The sequence below is a fragment of the Lissotriton helveticus genome, chromosome 1_1, assembly GCF_964261635.1.
Source record: "Lissotriton helveticus chromosome 1_1, aLisHel1.1, whole genome shotgun sequence".
Lineage (NCBI taxonomy): Eukaryota > Metazoa > Chordata > Amphibia > Caudata > Salamandridae > Lissotriton > Lissotriton helveticus.
Window position 1 is genome coordinate 1,724,212,497 of NC_136057.1, and position 23,462 is coordinate 1,724,235,958.

The 23,462-nt window shown below is 43.1% G+C and overlaps 1 protein-coding gene across 1 annotated transcript; it reads right to left on the bottom strand.

Annotated features, from left to right (window-relative positions):
- Positions 1 to 5,109: 5,109 nt before the first annotated feature.
- Positions 5,110 to 17,312, bottom strand: LOC144833269 (keratin, type II cytoskeletal 75-like). The gene is made up of 9 exons (XM_078689154.1): positions 16,656 to 17,312; positions 15,739 to 15,956; positions 14,804 to 14,864; positions 13,809 to 13,904; positions 12,063 to 12,227; positions 8,431 to 8,556; positions 7,431 to 7,651; positions 6,590 to 6,624; positions 5,110 to 6,488 (listed from the first exon to the last, which is right to left on the bottom strand). The coding sequence occupies exons 1-9, from the start codon at positions 17,247 to 17,249 to the stop codon at positions 6,208 to 6,210; spliced, it is 1,797 nt and encodes a 598-aa protein (XP_078545280.1). The 5' UTR covers positions 17,250 to 17,312; the 3' UTR covers positions 5,110 to 6,207.
- Between the last annotated feature and the right edge of the window lie 6,150 nt (positions 17,313 to 23,462).

The window sequence follows — 23,462 nt, forward strand, 5'->3', positions numbered from 1 at the left end:
TTGCAAAACAGAGTTAGCATCAAAAACAGACTCAATATTCAATTTGTTTTGTTTAACTTTCAGATAATTTGCAAGAACTTTCCCCGCTTTGTTTTTCCCCCCGTAAAATTTAGAGCTAGATTTTAATAAATACAACGATGCATCTTCAGTAGACTGTTTGTTGTAATTCACTTTTGCAGTCACAAGAGCAGTTAAACTATTCTGGGTGTGTGAAGTATAAAAGGAATGTTCTAAAGCTTTGATCTGAGATAGCAGGTCAGTGGTACGTTGACGAGCAAGCTTGCGCTTAGCGGCAACATGTCTAATGATAAAATCTCTGGCCGCCGCTTTGTAAGCGTCCCAAATGGTATGAATGGCTAAGGAGGGGGTGTCATTAATGGCAAAAAATTCGGTAGTGAACTCGATAAAGGAGGTAGAGAATTTGGGATCTAGCAGGAGGGTGTTGTTGAAACGCCATCTTTTAGGACCGGTGGATTTGGGTAAAAGATCAATCTGAATTAGAACTGGGGCATGATCAGAAAAAACGATGGGACCAATGTCAGCATGGGTGAGGGATTGAGAGACATGGTGAGAAAGAAAAATATAATCAATACGGGATTGAGAATGGTGAACGGGGGAATAGAATGTGAATTCCTGACTGGTAGGGTTACAAATGCGCCATGCATCAACTAGGTTATGTTGAGAGATGGCGTGTGTGAAAAGCTTATGGGACTTGTTAGGGGTAAAAAAAGATTTGGAGTGTCTATCCAAAAAGGGATCCAGTGGCATGTTGCAATCACCTGCTAAAATAAAATTATCTTCAATACATTCAGTAATACGAGAAGCAAATGCATTCCAAAAAATAGGGTTCCCACCCGTGGGGGCATAAACATTAAGCAGAGAAATAGGTACACCTTTTGAAGACAATTTGACATTTAACCATCTACCATCGGGGTCAGCTTCAGAGTGCAGCACAGAATGAGAGAAAGTCTTTCGGAGTAGCAAAGCAACCCCATTTCTTTTGCCATCACCAGGAGCTGAAAAAACCTTTCCAACCCAACCTCTTTGAAGTTTAGCAGACTCAATATCAGATAAATGGGTTTCTTGCAGGAAGGCGATATCAACATTCAACTTAGCCAGATGAGAAAGGATTTTTTGTCTCTTAATGGGTGAATGTAAACCTTTAACGTTCCAGGAAACAACGCGTACTGACATTAAGAATAATTAGGAAGTGAAAATGAAAAGAAGGGATTTAAGAAAGCCTCAGAAAAGTAGAAAGATGAGAAAAAAAAGATAAAAAAGGAAGGGAAATATAGAGAAGAGGAGGGAAGAATGTTGGAAAACAAAAAGTTTCGTAAGAAAATGCAGTATAAGTAATAAAAGAGAAGATTCCGGATGAGAACAGAGGCTGTGGGAGAAGTGGAGAAAATTGATGGAGTAAAAAGGAAGAAAGGAAAAAGAGCCAGAGAGAGAGAGCAACAAGAAGAGCCATAACGAAAAAGTTGAGAAAGAAGAGGAAGAGATTGGAGCGATACGGTAAGATAACGGGATTGTGAGAGGGAAAGAAAGAAAAAAGCAAACCAGAAGGAAGAGAGGTCATTGGAGAAAAAAGTCAGAGGAAAGTATGTAGAAAGATCACTAGCAAAACAAGTAGAAGAGAAATACAAAATTGACCAAAAGAAGAAAAAAAGGAAGAGAATACAGAACGGAAGCATGGAAAGAACAGGTATAGGGAAACAAAACCGAAGAACAATGATAAAGAACTAATAATTAGAAAAGAAGAGCGATCAGATACTTACAAGGGTGGAGAAATGGGGGTACAAAATCTGGAAAGGAGGACGAAGGGGATGAAAACGGAGACGAGACGAGGGGGGTAAGGCCAACCAACGAAGGCGGGAAACGGGGCGACGAAACGTCCAACCAGGGAGACATGACGGGCGCTAGAGTAGGGATCTGCAAGAAGAAGGAAAACAGCACAATCAATTGAAGAGAACTATCACAATGAGAACATTGAAATAAAGACAAACATGTAAAAAAAAAAAAATTTGCAATAAGCTTCAAAAGAGGGATACTGGCAAAAAATGCCAGTCATGAATGAACCAGGTAAGTGCGAAAAACATCAAAACAGGGAGTCTGGCAAAAAAGGCCAGGAACGAATGAGCCAGGTGCAGGAATACCAAGCAGAATAACAAGAAAAAACAGGGATATAAACGGTAGCAGAGCGTCAGGAAATCCAAAGACAGCTATGCAAAAAGTCACGGAGGAAACGATGATGAAGGAACGGAGCTGGAAAATTCCATGTTGCCAGGACCGCAGGAGTTGAGAAAACTACGGAGGCGGACTGGATCCTCATAGGTCGTGGTTTTGTTGTTGTGGGTAACCTTGAATAAACAGGGGTGGAATAGGCCGTATCTAGCTCCAATAGATCGAAGTTCTGCCCTCATGTCCAAGAATGCTTTACGTCGACTTGCTGTGGCTTTGGCGTAATCTTGGGCGAAGAAAAGGGTGGAGTCAGACCAAGTTAAGCGTGGAGAGGCCTTAGCTGCTAAGAGTACCTTCAAAAGATCTGTGTATTCCAGAAAATACATAATGACTCCCCTGGGCTTCGCATTTGGAGAAGTAGAAGAGGGAAGTCGGCCAAGCCTATGGGCACGCTGGATGTTGAGCGTGGTGTCTTCGGGGAGATGAAGAAGCTTGGGCAAAAAGGACTGGAAGAAAGTGATAGGATCAGTCCCCTCGCAACCTTCCTTCAGGCCGTAAAGACGCAGGTTATTGCGCCTATTTCTATTTTCGAGGTCTTCCACCTGCTTCTGGAGAGAGGACAACTGCGCATCCATGTGGGGAATTTTGATGGCCGACTCTCGGAGAGTTGAGACAGATTTTTCCACAGTGGAAACTCTAGCGTCCATCTGAGACCAGTTGTCAGTGAGCGTTTGCAGCTTGGCATTAGTCTCTTCCATGTATGGGCGCAGTGCCCTAATCTCCTCAAGTAAAAGCTCCATGGAGATGGCTGAGGAAGGTGTCGTGGGAGAAGGGGGATTTTTCTTGAGTCTCTTTGGAGTGGTTTTAGAGGAGGTTTGTGAAGAAGGATCCATCGCAGACATGGAGTCACAGGCGTCGACGGATGTGGAAGCTTCCAAATGAGCTAGCGCTGAAAACAATTTAGAGTTTTTGATATAGTTGCGCTTGGGGATCTTTCCGTTATTATGCGCCATGCAAATGTGCGTTGAGAGAAGTGCAGAAGATGCACCAACAAAGTCTAGATATGCAAAAAACGGGCACTAGAAGCAGAAAGCGTCCAACAAGAAAAGCAGGAAGCTCAAAAAAGAGTCAGCGTGGACATATGAGCAGTAAAAATATCAAAGTGGCCAGAGGATAAAGTAAGCTCCTAATACAGAGCGCAAAAATATTGGCAGGGAAAGAAGCGCATAACAAAATGGCGCCTTGCTCTGAGGAGAATATGTAAAGTCAATTTTGTTCCTTTCATGGAGCCAGAAGTGAAAAAATAGTCACCTGAGGTAAAGTACATGTGGTCTCCATAGCCGCCAACAAGGTGAGGAAGAGTCAGGGAGCTGCGTTGAGCCGGAGAGCAGGCGCTGATAGAGGTCGCGTTGGTGCGCAGCTTCACGGCGTCAGACAAGATGGCGGTCGCGGCCGTTGCAGAGCCGCGACCGGGACGAAAATGCAAGCCTGCGAGAATAGGGGCTTCAGACCGCCGTAAAAGAACTCATGGCGGGACCCCGGCACCTTCCTATGTTCGGCGCTGTTCACCCGGTGAGAATTGGTTAGCGCAGTCCGCCTGTCAGTCCCTGTGCGGACGGAGCGCTACCGCCGCACCGCCATTCAGATCGGGCGCTTAGCCACGCCCCCTGTTGGGCTTATCTTAGTGCACCCTAGGTGGATGCAGATTCATATTGCCTAGAGTGCTAAAATCTGAGGGCCTGATTCACAAAGGTAAACTTAGACCAAAAGTCTAAGTTTAGACCTGAAGTCTAAGTTTAGACCTAAAGTCTAACTTTATTACTACTAAAGTTAAACTTTTGGTCTACGTTAGACTTTTGGTCTAACCTTAGACCAAAAGTCTTACTTTACTAGTAGTAAAGTTAGACTTTAGGTCTAAACTTAGACTTCAGGTGTAAACTTAGAGAGTTAATGAAGCACTATCAGAGACAGAGACAAAAGCTGGTAGGGAAAAAAATGAAATTCAGGGGAATGGGGAGGCGGCACAGTGTAGCTGCACGCATAACTTGTACTTTTGATACTCATTACACCACTTCAGTATGCTGTACCAGCATAAACTACTAATGTAGCATACTGATGACAGATACTGCTATGTACCTAAGGGCCCACATCTGGAGAAACGGGTTGAGGAAAGGAGAACAAGTTCACCTGGTGTTAGAACTTCTGGTTAGAGAGACGCTCGAAGGTTCCAGCAAATGCTCGGCAGTGGGCTCTGAAGGACTGGCGTTAGAACTCGCATGACTAGTGTGCCTGGCCAGTGATTTCAGAGCTTAACACCTAACTCTTGGGAGCCTAGCTGCAGTCCCCTTGTTTAGTTCTGAAGAGTTATGCATGCCGATGTGTCTAGAGTTTGCCCTTTGGAATCGTGGCAGTCATAGGGCACAGAACGTTTTGCATTTCACATTAGGATTTCTGAGTGAGAAACGTGTGTGCATTATTCCGCAGCTGCAGGCAAAGACAGTCCACGTGCGCGCACACACACTCACTCCCTTTACAAATCGAAGATTAATTATTCTGTAATAGTGTGCAGCAATAACGTAATGCACAGGCAACTTCTCCCCTTCACTGGTTCATTATTTTCATCTCTTAGTGCTATCTCTCGGTTTCCCATTTATTTGTAGTGGAATTATTTGACATTATTGACAACATTTCGTTTTATAGAAGGAGTAATATTTGTTTGACTTGCAAGGGCTAGGATGAGATCCCACGGCTCACCAACAAGTACTTGTATCTACCTCTAAAATATTACCTGTGAATTCCATTGAATTATTTTGGATGTCTTCATGACAGAAAAACTTTCAGTTGGATCCTTTTGATCCCTTCGCATTATCTGTTTTGTGCAATATACAACTTAACACTTAAAAAAAACAACTTGATAACACAAGTGGATTTTGTGACATATATAGTTTAATAGATGTATGCCAGGTAGAGAAAACGCCCCTAGAATGAATGCAACAAACAGGCAGGAGTTTAAAGTCGGTAACAGGTATAACAAATATGTAAAGGAGGTGGTTTTATACAGTCCAGGTGATGGCAGACAGTACATACAGGGTGGTTACAGGCAACGGTGTACAATACAAACACGGCTTTGGCATACACTCAGTACAGGTTATACAACTTGCTCAGAAGATTAGTCTCTGTAGCACCTGAAAAAAAGTGGAGCATGTGCATGATAGCTTGCATACACGAGGTCCCAACATAGTTCAAGATCAGCTTCCTTGGAAAACACTGTTACTCCCAAATAAGTGACTAGCAGTACATTGCCAACAGCAGAGCTATCATTTCAAAGAGTGAATAGTTTCTGCTATGTGGTGGTTCGCATACATCATGGTTTCACTAAGTAGTGGACCTCTTGACGGAGAAAGAAAATAATGTGATCCATTGCATATGTATTCTTTTCTATAAAAGAGGTTCGCCATCACTTTATTTTCCATTTTTATAGCAGTATAAATAGCATGTCTGTAAACTATAGATTGTTTTCAGGAGTTGGGTTCTCTTTTCCTCTCTGAGGTAGGATCTCTTAGGTGAAATTTACAATTATGAGTAGTACTATTCGACCTCATAAGCATGGCTTCAGGATATAAACAGTTTATCGCTTTGCTGGTGAAGCTGGTTTATGGAACAATTGTTTTTATTGAGTTCCACTGAGCATGAACACAGCCTTCTGCCTACAGTCGTTGGCCGGCAGTGTGCACAAATGTAGAGAGTGATACACAGCTCTCCACCGACAACCCAGAGGCTGGCAGCCCCAGCCTTATGCGGATTTTAAACGTAATCATTTAAGGAAAGATGTGAAAGGGGGAGGAAAAGGGAAGGAACCCAAAAAGAGAAAACCCCGAAATGAAGCTGGTTTAAAATGTGAATTTAGAGGCATGTTGTTTGAGTTTTCGGTAGGGAGGGACAGAGAAAAAGGACTGTATGTGGTGAGGCCATAAGACAGTGAGCTTATTTCAATCAGTTGGTGAGCAGCCATTCCACACTTTACATTTAATGTCTACTTTGCCTTGAAGTACTGTGTGTGGTTGTTTGGACAATTGCCACCCCAGAGCTGCCTCCACCTCCTGCAGCTGTTCCACCAATACTTCCTCCACCTCCAGAGCCATATCCACTGCCACCGCCGAACGCAGCACTGCTGCCTCCCATACCATATCCTCCACCGCCTCCCGCACCAAACCCGCTGGCACCACCAAATCCACCGCCTCCTGCGGCAAATCCTCCACCTCCTCCTCCTCCTCCAGAGCTGTAACTTCCACCGCTGCTGACCACAGCTGCAAGAAAAATCACATCAGAATTACGTTTGAGCATTTCTGCAAACCTACAACAGAATTTAAAAAATGCAGCACTGCTCTAGAACAGTTGAGATACTTACAGATGCTCACTGCATTCTGTATTTCTCCAGACATCCTGTAGGAGAAAGAAAAGAACATTGGTGAGAAGAGGAGGTTGTGCACACAGACCTTCGAGGAAAATCTTTTTGTTTGCTTCTGGTTTTTTGTTGTTTTATAATGTCCCAAAGCCCACAGCATAGAAAGAACACAGTAACGTGGTTATTGATCGGATGGACTGCAATGAAATTATTGGTTGTGTTATATGGATTGTCATAGGGTTCTGAGATATGGAGCAGTGAGCTAAACCAACATCATTGGGTGCAACTAAATATGACAAGGGGAACCAGAGATCAATAACACTGTTAGATGCTTGTTGCATTATTTAGGTCTAGAGCACAGAGAGTTGCATGAAAATGTATATTTTATTGAAAGGTACATTTACTGTTTTAGGATCCAAACTTCATTCAGAGTCCTTTGTGCAACTCCCTTAAACATTGGTTCTTCATACTTTGTTCAAATTTGGTAAAGAAACCTTAATTTCGTTGACCCAGATATTGCTCCCTCTCCCAGTTCAGCCACTTACTTCTATTTCGTTTGTAGTTCTCAGAAGTTTGCTTGAATTATACCAGTGGGAGGGATCTTCTGACCCCTTATTCTGGGAGTATTAGTGACTTGTGCACATGTATGTTCATGCATTCTTCTTGGCGGTTCCTTGCTGTTAATCGTTTGCCTGCTTCAAAACCTCTGGGCGCTGACTATTGATCACATGTGAAATGAACTAGCATAAAGCCGATCTGATGCACATGTGTGGCTTTCAGAGCACTAGAAACATCTCAAAATACAATTAAATTGATCACTTCCACACTGTTACAGTTCACTCACCTGTGTTCTTCGCCCTCCAGCAGGGTCCTATAGGTTGCAATTTCAATGTCCAGGGCTAGCTTAACGCTCATCAGCTCCTGGTAATCCTTCAGCTGGCGCGCCATCTCCTCCTTGGCCTTCTGCAGCGCTTTTTCCAGCTCTGCCAACTTTGCTCTGGCATCCTTCAGGGCAAGCTCACCGCGCTCTTCAGCCTCGGCGATACTAGTCTGCAGTTTGGCACACTGTAAGAAATAAACATTAGTTAGCATAGTTTGACTTTTAATGTTGCTACCACCTTTACCGCTAATATCTATAGAGACTTCTTCCTCTGTGAGGCATTCAGTGTATGATCACCCAGGGTTGCACCACCTTGATATTCTCACATTTCCTCCGCTGGATGAAGTCTAGTGAATCATAGCTCTAAACACTTACCCAAGGATGGATAGTATTACTGTGCTTCCCTTTTGATCAGAGGTAGTGGTAACTAGAAAGGCTTGCACTTCCTATTTCCTTCGTGATGCAACTTTTCTTACCCTCCAGCCAGGGGCCACGCTCTATAAATAATCAATATTCATTTTATATTCTAAATAAACTTCTTTCTAGCTGTTTATTGAGCTCCTTCGTTTGACTGTCTCCTCTTCTGCTGTCGTTCTAAAGGTGTGAATGAAACCATTAAGCTGGAACTTACAAAGTTTTATTTTAAAGTAGTGGACCTTTAGATCTCTGAAGTGTTTCAACCACTTGACAATGCTTTTAAGAATGCAGTGAGACTGTCCCAATGTATTATTTAAAGTTATTTCCAAGTGAGCACCATTGATATTGATATGGTTATTTCCAGGTGATACAATTTGAGGAGAGCACCATTATCTACCTGAGCAGTGCCCCAATGCTTGCACACGAAAACAAAAACTCACAAACTTGAGCATGCAGGACAATATGTGCTGGGTGTAGTCTTCTATATCAAAGATTGTATAGACTACTATTAAAATGAGCCATATGATAATAGCTACGCGAAATATACCTGTTTTTTCACACTGTCAATTTCTGTCTTCAGTCTTTGGATTGCCCGGTTCAGTTCCGAAATCTCAGATTTGCTGCTCTTCAGATGGTCTCCGTGCTGACCAGCAGTGGCCTGAAGCTGTTGAAACTGCAGAACACAACAACAGACGATCATTGGCAATGACAATAGGTCTGGCTCTAAAGAAATGTTCTATGGTCATGTGAAGCATTACAGGTAAATGGCAAGGGAATGGGCATGTGTTTTTATGGAAGCAATGAACTGTAGAATAAATACTGATGTTGGTTAAATGGTCATGTCACTGTTTCTTTGTCTAGTCAGACCTAAACATCCATATAGGTTAACTATTGCCCTTCTCCCATCTGTGCTGCTGCCAGAGAAAAGCACCATATATTATCTAGTTACCTAAGACACTTTAATAGCATTACATTGTAATGTGTGTGATCCTGAGAGCTCAAATTCAGGCAGCTGAATAAACAAAATGATCACAGCGGTGTAGAGAATAAGCACGTTTTTGTGGAAGCTTCCAACTTCTGCCCAATCAAAACACGTAAATCAAAAAATGTACTCCTGGCTCCCAACGTGTGGGTGGAGCCTAAGCCTCTCTCCAATGATGTTCACATAGTTGTCTGGTAAGAGCTGCTGTGTCAAGTTAGACAACAAAAAAGATGAATTGAACAAAAGCTTATACTTTGCATGGACAATTCACTGTTATCCAGCTCCATCTCCTCTGCTGTGATTTGCTCCAGCTTACAACTTATTCTGTAGCCTTTGTGTGCTTATGAAATATTACATGGCTACAAAATACCAATGATGCTCTTAAAGGCTGGAATTCAGACATTTTCTGTCACCCTGGAGTTTGTACCTCAAATACATGGGAAGAATCACTGGGGTATAAATGGTGCGTTGTGTAAATGTTTTATCTAATTATGCCATCGAATGACTTGGAAACTTCTATTAAAAATTATTTAATGAATGACCCAGGTGAATTTTATGAATGATGCAGGTTTATCTATCAACACACGAAGGTAGAGCATTGAAATACACATGTCAATATTGATTTGTCAGGCATGGCATTGTACTGGAGCCAGAAATGTGGGCACTATGCAGTGGGAGTAAGCAGAATGGACAACTATATGGTGTGTCGCTGGACGTTGCATATTAAAGGACGTAGGGCAGCACCAAGGTAATGTGGAACAGGATTGTAAAGTGACTTGCAAGGTATCATGATTAATGGCATGGAATAAATCAGTCAGAGGTAGCACACTGAAAGATAAGACAGACAGCCGGCATAGAACTGGAGGTCAAAAGGCGATTTGCTTTTCAAATAAAAGCCATACCTTTGCAAGGTGAATCATGACAGAGTAGCTTTGGAAGAAATGCAAAATTGTATTTGGAAGATTCAGGATGGCACAGCAATGATAGATCAATGTCAAAGACATGATGGCATAGGCTTGTAACAATTAATGAAACGTATTTGAGAAGACAGTACACTAACTTTGACACACAAGACATATGATAGCATAGCATGAATTCACATGAGTGTATTGTCTATAAAGACACAGAATTAATGGCATACCAAGTCAATAAACAGAGTTTTTGAGGATGCATCAATTCAGCGGCGCCAAACACGGAACAACAAATACAGAAAAGGAAGTTGCATCAGTATCTCCTATGGTTAAAGCTTGGTGGTTACATGAACATTGCTTTAGAAGATCCAGGATGGGATAAGCAAGGTTTGAAAGGTTCATTATTGCTCTCCTTGTATATGCATCATAGTACAGGACTAGCTCTTTAGAGCAGTATCAATTTGCACCAGCAGATGCTCATTGTGTTTAGTGGGTCAATTAATTTATGATTTTAATTTGCTGGCTAAGTCGGTAGAATCCCGGAAAGGAGGATTTAAATGGGAATATGTATGTTTATAAGGTTCCGGACGGCAGATAATATTTGCAGCACTTAATATCTGAATGAAAAGATCTTTGGTGACCAAGGGAAGGGGATATTCGATAAAAAAAAAGATGTCAGTGATTTTTGTAGTCATAGCAAAAATTAGTATGATTAGTGTAGTTACCTAGTTTGAACAGTAATCATTTAAACAAATGTACGCATCCGAGTTCCCATGTTGTTTTGGATTTGAAAGGTTATATCCATATTTGTGAAAGTCCCTCTGTGGCTGGTTCTCAATATGATCTTGGAAATCTTCCAGTGGGAAGAGTATCCACTGAACTCATTAGAAAGCCCTCCACTACGCTTTAATACTGACTACTGTTCTTGCAGACGATTGAGGTCTGCTACCTTCACGTTCCTGGACCAAACCCCCCTTTTGTGCTGTGTACTGAAAACAACAGTGTGCGAATTTATTGTGCATGCTCACCACTCAGCACGATCAATCCCACCCTCTACCCTCAATTTTTTTGTGAAAATAAATATTCTTCATTCACTCAGATCTGGATTGGAATATTAGACTGTTGTTTGTCGGAATATGGATAACAAAAATATCATCAGACATAAACATTGTTGCCTAAATATCTTGCACAAAAATATTACTCCTTCGAGTGTAGATTTTCTGTTATTAACTTCATATGGTAATATTTTTGGAAACAGTATTTATGACATAATATGTAGGCCTCAACAATCTGATACCATACCCTGCAACTGAAACTTTTTACTAGTGTGGACTGCTTTGCCTCACGTAGTTGGAGTTCTTTCTGGTTTTGAAATGTAGAGTTGTTTCTAGTTTACATGCCTGAGAAGAATCTGTCAATACTCAGAGTACTTTTTGACATTTTAGCTGCCTATCCTTGAAATGCTGACATTCTTGATTTCTCTCCTTTTTACAGAACTATTGAAAATTAGGGGTACCCAACGACTGCCTATTATGTAAGTGTTATTCTCATCTGACTTTTTCAAAGAACAGTGTTGCCTGTCTTACATTCTTTTCAATTGGTGTACCTCTTCTTTTAGCTTTCTTTAGGCATTTTAGTGTACTTCCTGTTCTGATAATGACTCGCACACGCAGCTAGGGTCAAAATGCCATTGATAGAATTTCAAGTGTAATAGGAGCCAATCTTTCCCAATCAAATATGTTCTGGGCTGTATATCATCATTTTGGATGCCTAAATGTTGCTTTCCATTTGATGTATGTTTTTATGTTCAGACTTTTGTGAATGGAATGTTTTAAAATTTCTCATGTGAATCACTACCTTGAGCGTGAGGACTTCTAGTATGTTTCCCCACAAAGCCATTGATGAGATACAACTATTACATATGTAGATTTCATGATTAAATTGACTGTTTATTTTATCTCCCTACCACAAATGCTGACTGATTAGGATCAATAGTGTGTGGACAGAAACATCCCAATTTAGTACAATACCTCGAATTTGCTGTCTACTTCCTTCTTCCAAGCAAACCATTGTGTTATACGGTTACTGTTCATTTTGAATCCTGTTATACTTACAGTGAGTGAAAGATGGAAGCAGCTGGACTTTATTTACTTTATTACATGGTTGCTAGTAAAGTAAAATGTGGCATTTAAATACTATTCTCATGTGCCAACCTGAAGAACCTGAATCTTTCCCTAGATTCATTGATGCCCCCTACCCCCTGGTTCCAGGTCCCGTGCCACATACCTTGTTTGCGTAGGCAGCCTCTGCTTCAGCTTGGCTCCTCCTGGCGATTTCTTCATACTGAGCTTTGGCACCAGAGATGAGACTTTCCAGATCCAGGGCTCGGTTATTGTCCATAGACAGGATGACCGACGTGTCCGACATCTGTCCTTGGAGCCCTGCAAGTTCCTGCAAGTAAAGTAGCACAGCACTGAGCAGATGTTATGCTATACCTTCGTCCTCCTCCTTTTGCTGTCTTTGTTACTGTTAATCGTGTGCTCCCAGTTTCCCTTCTGTCATAGCACAGATGCTGCACCTTTTAAATCAATGTTTCCATTCTAGACTTCAAAGTTGTTCATTGTACACACCCTTCCTGTTTTACAGGCATTATTGGCCCTTCGTTTTCTGTATTCTGGATTTTTGTCAGGCACTGGGGGTGTTGATGCACACATACATAGACCTGATACACTGCAGACTTTAAGGGCTACAAAGTGGCCCCAGAGCGACATGACAACGTGCCACAGCATATTTAAATATATAAGTGCACGCATATTCAACAGTGGGCCAGGCAATTGTGCTGAGCGTTGTAAGAACATGTCTCTTTTATGGGTCACCACTTGTAGCTCAATCCATATGTCCTCTTTGATTAGGGACGATAGGTTCAATAGGCACTTGAAATCGCTATGCTCTAAGTGCTTATTTAATATAAATTCTATAGGGGCCCAATGTTACCTTGCCTTCTTTCGTTAGGGGTTCTGAGCTCCTTTAGGGGCGGAATGTTCCTCTATACTCATTAATACTGTGCGATCCGTTCTTTAACGGGTACAAATACCTCTGCCCTTTATGATAAAGATTATGAACAGAAAACAATGGCTCACTGGAGAATTATTCATAAAACATTGTTTTAAATGGTCACAATCGTCCCCGCCTCGTGTTCTAACATGACCAAACGTCCCACTAGACTAACGCAAAGTTAACCAGCCGGACTCTACTAATTCACTTACTTTTTAAAGTGGGTATTATTGGTTCTATTGGTTCTTTGCCATGTTTTTCTTTTTATGTGCACATATGTCTGATATACGTTTATACTGAGAATTAAGCGCAATTTCTGCTTTTATAGTAAAATTGTTGTCCATAATTAAATGTGTTTACGTGTGATTTGTTGGCTGCCCCGTATGTTTATTCAGACGTAAACTTATTCAGAAAATCTGACTTATCGGTCAAACTAAAGATGGTCCTGTTGTGATAAGACTTTCTCAGTTCTGAATTAGAGGTGCCTCTGCCATCTTTGATTCTGGGTTCTCAGTTTTATCGAAGCCCCTGTTGTTCCTATCATTACCGGTTAGAAGCCAATTCTTATAGAAGACAACATGTTCCCCTGACCTTCTTGAAATGGGGGTTCTATAGGAGTTGGATGCTCTTCTGACCACTTTGCATATGGGTTCTCTGTTATATAGCAGCTGTTGCGTTTCCCATTGGTTAGGCATGGACGCCCTATCGAAGCCAGAAGTGCCTCTACTCTGATTGATCAGGTTTCTCTCATTTCTTTCAGAACTGCATGTTCGTAGTCCCTCGTTGGTTAAGGGCTCTCAGTTGTTGATTAACAGCAGGATGTCCCCCTGCCCTTTTTTAATGGGGGCTTCTAGCACTGGAAGTGCTGCATACCTTTTTCCCTCTGTGCCTGTACTTGACAGCTCCATAGGAGCAGGGTGTTGCTCTACCTTCTTTGGTTACGGGTGCTCAATATGACAGGAACTAGAGATTACTCACCATTTCGTATAGATGCCTGAGGAATTCGATCTCATTAGTCAGAGAATCCACCTTAGCCTCCAGCTCCACTTTCTTCATGTAGGCAGCGTCAACATCCTGAGAAACGAATCACAAGACGTTAACAGTGCATTAGAAGGTTGATCGCTTAGATTGTAAATTGGTGGCCTTTACAGACTGTTTAAACTTCTTCAGAACCACCGAGAGGCATTCCCTTCATGCAATCACCTCAAACTCTCTGCTCATGTGACATACTATATGCTCATCACGCTCAGGAGCTGTTTCAAGCAATGATACTAACCACCTGGTCCCCATATTTCTCTATCCCCACTGAGTCATTATTAATCTCCCCCCTTCCTCTGAATTTGCACTTCTGTTTTTGGTTCCGGAGCCCCAGCTGTTGTGGAACCTCCATGGCTTTGAGCACTGCTTTTCCCTTCTATGGTACCTGTTCTCCTCTCTACTGTCCTACATCCTGGACACTGCCCAGATCCTGCCCTCAAAGGAGGATAGGAGCAAGCAGTGCTCGCTCACGGATACTGAACAAGAAGAACAAACATCCCGATCAGTAGTGCAACCCTGTGCCTCTGGGACCCCTGCACATGACATCACAACACAACCTCATGTCATGTACATAGCAGCCCCTGTGCCTCTGGGACCCCTGCACATGACATCACAACACAACCTCATGACATGTACATAGCAGCCCCTGTGCCTCTGGGACCCCTGCACATCATATCACAACACAACCTAATGACATGTACATAGCATCCCCTGTGCCTCTGGGACCCCTGCACATGACATCACAACACAACCTCAGGACATGTACATAGCATCCCCTGTGCCTCTGGGACCCCTGCACATGACATGACAACACAACCTCAGGATAAGCGCATAACAGACCATGAGCCTCTGGGACCCCTGCCCGTGACATTACAACACAACATCAGGACATGCACACAGCATCCCCTGTTGCTATTGTTTTTCAGACCACTGACCTTCTTCAGCACCACAAACTCGTTCTCTGCCGCAGTGCGCTTGTTGATCTCCTCTTCGTATCTGTTGGAGTAAGATACGGATTAAGGATGGATATGTCATGGCAGATTCGCAGCAGAATTTTCATAGTTGTAGGTCTCAGCCAAAACCCAAAACTCCCTGTGTTTGACTTTACTGCATCAGTTCATTTACTAGACCCCGTTCATGCGCACAATCCCAAACCTAACACCTGTTATTTACTTTATGAATCTGATTACAAAGCAACTACACCCCGTCTGCATTAGATGCAACATCTTACTTGTTTGTAGAATCTTAAATATGCCATTAAAATTCACAACACATCTGCACACCTGATTCTTAACAAGAACCGGGTCGCACTGTAGAAGCCAGTCCCTGCTTGCTCTCTTTCCAGTGCACAGCGACCAGAAGCCCTTGTGTGTGCTTTTCTGCTGCAAGCCTGCACTTGGCGCTTGGCGGTGATTTCAGTATGCCTGGGCTGTAAATTCCATTCTGCTTGCGGACTTTGCGGAATTTGGGTAATTTTGCATTCCGCGGAGAACGCGGAATTGCCACAAATTCCGCGATCCGTGACTTCACAGATTTTTTTGCTTGTTCGCCCTTTCAAAATGCATATTTGCAAGATATTTCTCCCGAGTACGCAACCACGTTCCCGAACAGGAAAAAAGCATCACGAACGGACGGAACAAGCAATTCCGCATATTCGCGGAACTTTTGTGTGCTCGCAGAGATTTTTTACCATTTCGCAGCGCCTTGCGTTGCATGACTACACAAATTCTGCCCACCCCTAGATTTCAGCTAGCGGCACATCCGGAATTCCCAGGAGAGATCCCTATACGGCTCACTCCCTAGGTCTCCACCCTCGGCCTAACGTGCTGGTGCGCAGCACCCCTCCTCCTCCAGACAACCCCTCACATACTTCTTCTTGTAGTCCTCCACATGGTCCTGCATTCCCCGCAGCTCATTATCCAGGCGGGATTTGTCACTGGTCAGCCGATCCAGCTGCCTCCTCAGGGTATTAATGTACGCCTCGAAGAGGGGCTCAATGGTGTTCCTTTTGATTCCAGTTTGGCCATGTTCCTGCAAAAATTTCCACTTGGTCTCGAGCACCTGGTTCTGCTGCTCCAGGAATCGGACCTAAAAGTCATAAGAGAAACGCAAACTAAGTCTCTGTAGTAGATGCATCCCTTGGCCTTAATGTGCTCTCATTTCATCTTTTTCGCTACCTGTTTTAACTCATATTGGGAGCATTTTGGCATGTGGGGAGTTTCTCCCATACAAACCGAAAAAATGTGCTTGTTAATTTGTGACTTTTCATCTAGCGACATTTGTCAGTCATGAAGCCTTTTAACTCTTCGAATAACATAATCGAAACAGCAGCCTACACAGGTAGGGCAGGACCTATGAGCTTGTGAGTGGCAACAGGTCAGGAAATATTGTGACTAAACACAGTTTATTAAAACCCTCATTGCATACAGACATACAAATTATGCTGTTTATGACGACCTTACATCCCAGAATCGACTCACAAGAACGAGTTCACTAAGCAAAAGTCATGCACATCTTCTGAAAATGAAGTATTTATAAATCTAGGGAGAGCTTTCAATATCAAGAGTCTTTTTACAGTTTCAAAGTTTTGTATCACTGATAGTATTGTTAGTCCTGGTGACTGCCAATGCATTAGTATTTTTAATGCTATATGTAAAAGTAAAGACAACAATACATCTGTACAGCCTTTACCATCTAGAAAGAGCCTATTTCGTTATTTTACATGATAGTGAATCACAAATTAAAAGATGTCTCTATAAAAGGAAGAAAAATAGGTTCTTGGCTTACCTTGTCAATGAATGAAGCAAATTTGTTATTGAGCGACTTGATTTGCTCCCTTTCCTCGCTTCGCACCTTGGAGATGTTGGGGTCAATGTCCACATTGATTGGTGTCAGGAGGCTCTGGTTAATGGTCACTTGTTGGATTCCACCAGGAGGGCAAACTGGGAAAGCAGGAGCAGCACCTCCAAAACCTCCTCCGCTGCCGAAACCGCCGCCACCTCCAGCACCAAAACCTCCACCGCTGCCGGAACCACCTCCACCTCCACCTCCAGCACCAAATCCACCACCGCCACCTCCACTGCCATAGCTCCCAGCTCCTCCAGCGAAACTAACTCCACCCCGAACACTGCCTGTGCTGATGGAGGTTCTTTTAGTGCCCCCTAGGTTATAGAGGCTTCGGCTGCCAAAACCACTTGCACCACCACCTCCACCGCCACCACTAGTACGCCCATAACCACCACCACTGCCTCCGCTTTGGGATACAGAAGAAGAGCTAAAGCTGACTCTTCCTCCTCCGCCTCCTCCTCCTCCAACGGAGGCAGCACTGAAACTCTTGCCTCTTCCTCCAGACTGAGAGACTGAATATTGGGAGTAACTCATGGTGACTTCCTGAAAGAGTAGCAGAAGCAAGGAATGATCAGAATAGTCACAGTGCACGAAAGGAGACAGTGTCCCTTTGATTTTAAGAGATGCTGTCGCCTTATATATGTTTTGGCAGGTAGGCTGGGCCACAGGCAGCTAAACAAGCCAATTTACTCATCAACAGGGGCTTGGCACATTTGGCATGCCTGGCAGCAACCAATCCTTCACAACCTGTTTAATGGAGTGCTAAATGAACTACGCCTATCGCAGAGTTCGAGATTTAATAAAAGGGATTTGCTTGCAGGCTTCGGCATTGTGAAATACTCTGATCTACTATTCCTGCAGGGAGCGGGGTTCAGTTAAAGTATGCAAGAAAATGTAGATCTCTGGGCGACTGTTTTACTTATCGTTTTTATCAGCTGCGTCTGATGCAAGATGCATCTACACCCGTAGGGGCAGTTTTATCAAGTTTTTTCTCCCCTGCAACATAAGTAGTTAAATCTCTCTGCATCAGAAAACCACAGTCCACATCGGTTTCGCCAGCGGGTACTAAGTAGCTGCCAAAGATGCCCTTGATTGATGTTTCAGAGATATCTCCAGGAACAAGCATCAATGTTCAATTCAAAAGAAAGATTGACAAAGGACCGTGACTTTCTCCTAGTCTGGTGTAGGAACTGTTCTTCTACAGGCTAGGTTCTTAAACTGGGGATTGTATTGTTCGTAATTTGATGAGGATGAGTTGTCGCTGTACCCGATCAGGTTGTTTGATCACCGGTATCACTATTTGTGTTCCTGTGGAACAAACTACCTTGTGACCTGGATGACTTGTAGCAGAGGAATATGACTCCTGGCAAATTTGCAAAAAGTCATTTTACGAGCTATTACTATTGAGGATGCGGTCATAAACTGAGGTGTAGTGCTAATATATGGATAATTTGAGTAATAAAGTATCATTTGAATGCTTTTGTGGCTATAATATTTTTACTGCCTAATAGCGTTTTTGAATCTGAAATATGACTCCTGGTGTGTTCTTAAATTCCCTGCGTCTTGGAATCTTAACGTTCTGTTCTGTTTGGTATTTGTACAGTGGCGTGGGTGGCCAACAACTGGTTATTTCGTCCTCTGGATGCTATTATACTATGCATGCAAGGAGCATTTCATTTATAACTTTATTTTCGATCACTAAGACCATAAAAGTACATACTTCAAAAATAAATAGCACATATTTATAAATGTCCAACAATCGAATTGATTACAATGGAATATTGTAAATACAGTTTTATAAAAACACAATTATGAAAATATGAAGGATCATAGATTCATAAAATGTGGGTCAGTAATATACAAAATATTAGGCTTCTTGGAAATTTCTTACACATTGCTTATTGTGTGTACACAACAAATCACAGCTTTTGTTTACGATGAAGTGACCAGTGCCGTGCCAATATCACTAACTTTAGGGACTATATTGGAGCAAAACTTAAGGCTTCCCGAAATGTTAGGATTATTAAAAACAAATTCAAACTGTATTGTTCGTTCCAGAACATGATGAAAAGTTAAAAACATATGCAACACAATCATACATATTGCAATATTATTTAGCTAATTCCTACATTTGCGGCTAAGCAGGGGCATCTCTATCCTCTTGCCGCTCTGAATTAACTTTTGTGTTGAATCACATGGGCACAAAGCACATACTCAACTTACCACCAACATTTGACCCTTGATCTCCAGACACTTAGGGGCCGGTTAGGATGGCGGACAGATCGCCACCGCCATGCAGGCGGTGGCGATCCGTCCGCCATTCGTGCCCGTCCGCTCTCAATTTCTCCCCCGCCATATTACAATGGCGGGGGGACCGCGGCGGTCAGAAACACCGTCCGCCGCTTTTCCGCCGTGGTCGGCTTGCGACCGTGGCGGAAAAGCTCTAATATGGTGGCAGTGTCTATCAGACACCGCCAGCGATATTAGGATGGGCTGTGGGGTATGCCTTTCCGTGGCGGCAATGCCGCCACAGAAAGGCATACGGTCTTTGCTTAGGTGGCCCATTGCGGGCCCCCAGGGTGAAGGGGGTGTGGGGGGTGCACATGGGGGGTACCTATGGTACCCCCTGCGTTTCCAAGTACAATATGGCAGGCACCACGCGGTGCCTGTCATGTTGTGCTTTGAAACGCACAGCATGCCTTTTTAGCATTGCGGCGGGCGGTGCTTTAAGCACCGTCCGCCGCAATGTTAAAAATGCGGGATGCACCCGCCACTGTGGCGGGTGCATCCTAATTGGGGGCACGGTTCCTCCGCCCTTGTGGCGGATGGTACCTGCCCCAGACAGGATGGTGGACAGACTTTGTCCGTCCGCCATCCTAATCAACCCCAATGTACGCCTTAACCATAGTGGCATTAAGTATTTTGCCAAACCAAACACAAATACTTTGTTTGTGCAAAGATCATAGGCTTTGACTTTGAGGCCCGACTCTCTTAACCCCTGATACGCAACATGAATTTCAAGCATCTACCCTGTGTTTGACTTAGTAGAAACAGGAAAATTTGGGTACTGTCTGGAAGTATGCCTGAGTGGAACAGGTTCATTCCTGTCATTGACTCATTGGCTTCAACCTGATCCTAATAAGAAGACAGTCTCGTATTCCTCTTACCACCGTTGGATGCACAAACATTGCTATGTGAATAAGGGAGGTGCCCGCTGATGCACACACCTTTGTACATCAAGTTATTATGTTCTAACTTTAAGACTCCCTTGTTACAGGAAGCAATTTACACTTTCTCTGAATTTCCAGAGCAATCAGAAGTACTGTGTCCAATGTCATTAAGATTCAGACGCATACCTGAAATTCGAGGTTCCCAAGCTAACCTGCTGACATATTGTGAATGACTAAAATTGCTGTTTAGCAGTTTCACCCAGACTCCACTCCAGAAGCAGGGATAAACACTTACGTGGGATATATTTGGGATGATTGCTACAGTGGCGGACTGTAATTCCAGCAAGGGGGAGGGGGTTGGCCACACACGCACACTCACTCACACCCATGCATTTACACATGTGCAGACTTACACCCTACATCCACAAGCACATAAACACGCACACATGTACATACACACTCATTCACAGCACAAACTTACAAATACATTCAAATACATTCATACAACCACACATGCATGAACCAAACATTTTGAAAATACAACTTAGCGGGCCAGAGCAGTGATCTCGGGGGTTGGGAAGAAAGCCTGGGTGGCTCCTATTGGGATTTCTACCTCCTCTCATTAGCTGACCTTGTTATAGGTCAGCCAATGAGAGGATACAGCAGTCCCTTACTGGTCAAAGAGTGGGATGGAGTCAGTGAGACTGCTAACCCCACCCTATTCTGTGACAAGCATCACTGAGGAACACTCAACCCTGGGCTTATCAGGGCCTAAAACTGAAGCACTCAGGTCTGAGGCTTTCAGTGACGCTGCTCCTCGTCATGAGGGGGAGACCTCCAAGTCCTTTGCTGGGCTCAGGAGGTTGAACTCACAGGGTTGAGACATCTGCAGGTCACCGAGGTTCATCTCAGGCAGCTTAACCCCTTCACATTTAGCACAAATACACAGCCTGGCTGCCTGACCTGGACATCAACAGTGTCTGTCAGGCTGACCTCTGCTCAGCCTGACCGACATTCTTCACATTTGTAAAAAGGTGGTGGGCCGGGGCCCTTCCTCCCTAAGAGATGGGCCACCTATGGTTTGCTGTCATTTCACCATAGTCATCAGGTTGTGAAAATAGCAATGTAGAATGTGACAGTACATGATTCTTGACCACATAGACAGCCACCTTATGTTTTTTTAAACAATCTTCATTGTAATGTTAGCATGCCCATCTTGCTAATAAATCTGGAAATGTCTGGATGCATGTTTATTATTAATGATCAGGGGCTTTTATGCACAAAGGAGGCTGGTCCTTTTACTTTACAATCCGAGTGTGGAGTGTTTATCCTGATATCCTAGCACATGTACAAAACCTTCACTGAGCAAAGGAGATGTGCTCAGCAAGGCATCTACAGGCAACCACTTCAATGGTTCAAAGGTGACTTTTGCCAGAGAAGGTCTTCCAAGGACAGCTGATATCTGTGCCTGCTTTGAGTAACATACTGCACTAGCACTGCACCCCTGCTGTGTCACAAACCTACTGTGAAAGGTGCATTGTGAAAGGGGTATTGGGGGAGCCTGCTGTTGCGTTGAGGTCTACCATGGATGTTAATTCACCAAGATGGTGGGAGTTGCGGAAATGACAGCAAATCCTTGGACTTTCTCTTGTTTCATAGGGTTGAACCATTGTTCTACTTAAATAAATCTTGAGGTTATCAGTAATAGGAGCAGTGCCTTTGGGACTATTGTGAAGTCTTCCTAATGATACAAGTGGAGCGATTTTCAGTGATTAAGATCAGATGTTCTTAACCTGTGGTCTACAGACCACTGGGGCATCTGCATCACCTATTCAGGGGGTCTGCAGAAACAGATGACCTTTATTATTTTCTGTCACTAGATTAAAGCACTTTCATCTAATTAATTTATGTGTTTTCTCAGTAATATTTTCTTTGACAGCAGTACTTGAAGTTTATAGTATTGCCTTGTTAATGTATCTGATATATGTATTATTAGAATTAGTACAAATATGTTAAAAAAAATAATCATAAGTATTTTAAAAAACTTTTTAGTCGGAAGCTGTGGGCATGTGTGACTGCACATGGGGACTGTTCACCTTCCAACCTAAACCAGCAATCGGCTTCTGGCTAAAAACACTTTTGACTTGATTATTATTTTTTTGAAAATCATATACGTCTGCACACTTAGAGAGCCTGTGTTCAAATCACTCTATGCATCTACCCCTGCGTAGACGGACCAAAAAGCCCTTCCAGGCTGCACTTATGCTTTAACAGGGGCAGGCAATTATAGACTCCATGCACCTATGCTTATTTCTTCCCAGTGTGTAGCATGCACTCCGGGATAATGAGAAATTGGCCTTCTAGGATTCATACAATCTTTGTCTTTATTACGTTTTGACACAAAGAACCTGCATGGTCTCAAGCTTTGTCCATAAAAAGGCGAATTGCTGCCTTGTGACCTAGGGCAATGTCAATCCAGTTTTCACTACTGTCTCATCACTTCTACAGAGAGCTCTAATTCTATTTAATTACCTTTTGATTTGTGAATATGATCTGGGTCTTATGCAAGTCTACAGTCACTCCAATAGTTAAACATGCAGTTGTAGAGGAAATTCGGTGTTTAAGAGAATATATTGTATACTTGTTTATTTTTGTGTGGTGCAAATGATAGAAGTGGCTTGTGAGTCTTTGCCTTCCAGTTGCGATTCAATGGATTAAGTCAATAGGTTAAGAACCACAATTTTAGACTATTGCAAAACATCCTTCCCATTACCTTTGTGTGCTTGTTGTGACGTCTAAAGTGGCCACGGGTATGCCCAGATGTGGTTCCCTTCCTTGCTGTACAAGAGGATTCAAAATGAGCCCTAACAAGCCTGATATCTATCTGGGTTTGCTTGTTTTGCCTTTTGGTTGGGGCCTCTTCTGGCCGTTCAGGATGGACTGTGCCCATGAGAAGAAGGGTCAGTATTGATTTTCCCTTTATAAGCAGGTACCCTGGATATGGTTAAACATGATTTCAAAGGATATCTGATATATTCAATGGTTAATCTATCCACTCAGTATTGGCAACATGTTTCGACTGGGTTCAAAACCCCTACAGGTCAAAGGTCTTCTTCAGGGGCTCTCAACTCCCTGCCATCTACAGCTTACACTCCATGCATGTTAATGATGTGTATGGCTCTCATACCTGTCTTTTGAACTCTATTTGGACACATTCCGGTAACATAATCATAACAACAAAAGGTAAAAGAAATACATAAGTTCTGTGGACTTGATAACATTTATTGAAACCTTTGTGCATCCAGCCAATTGATGACATGTTCTCCCAAAACGCTCTCAGCATAATAACCTCCGCATGTGGGCATTGCAAACCGACAAGCAGAGTGTGTGTTTACTGTGTCTCAGATCACACTGCAAAACACAAATATCATGCATGTGCATGCAAGTAAAACATTCATTCATCACTTGCTTCAACACTCCTTACCCTATTCTGGGTTACTCTCCAGCATCTTAGTCATGATCGGCGGAGGGAGGGGGGCGCTGGGGGGTGTTGGTAGTGCTTCCCTTGTAGTCACAC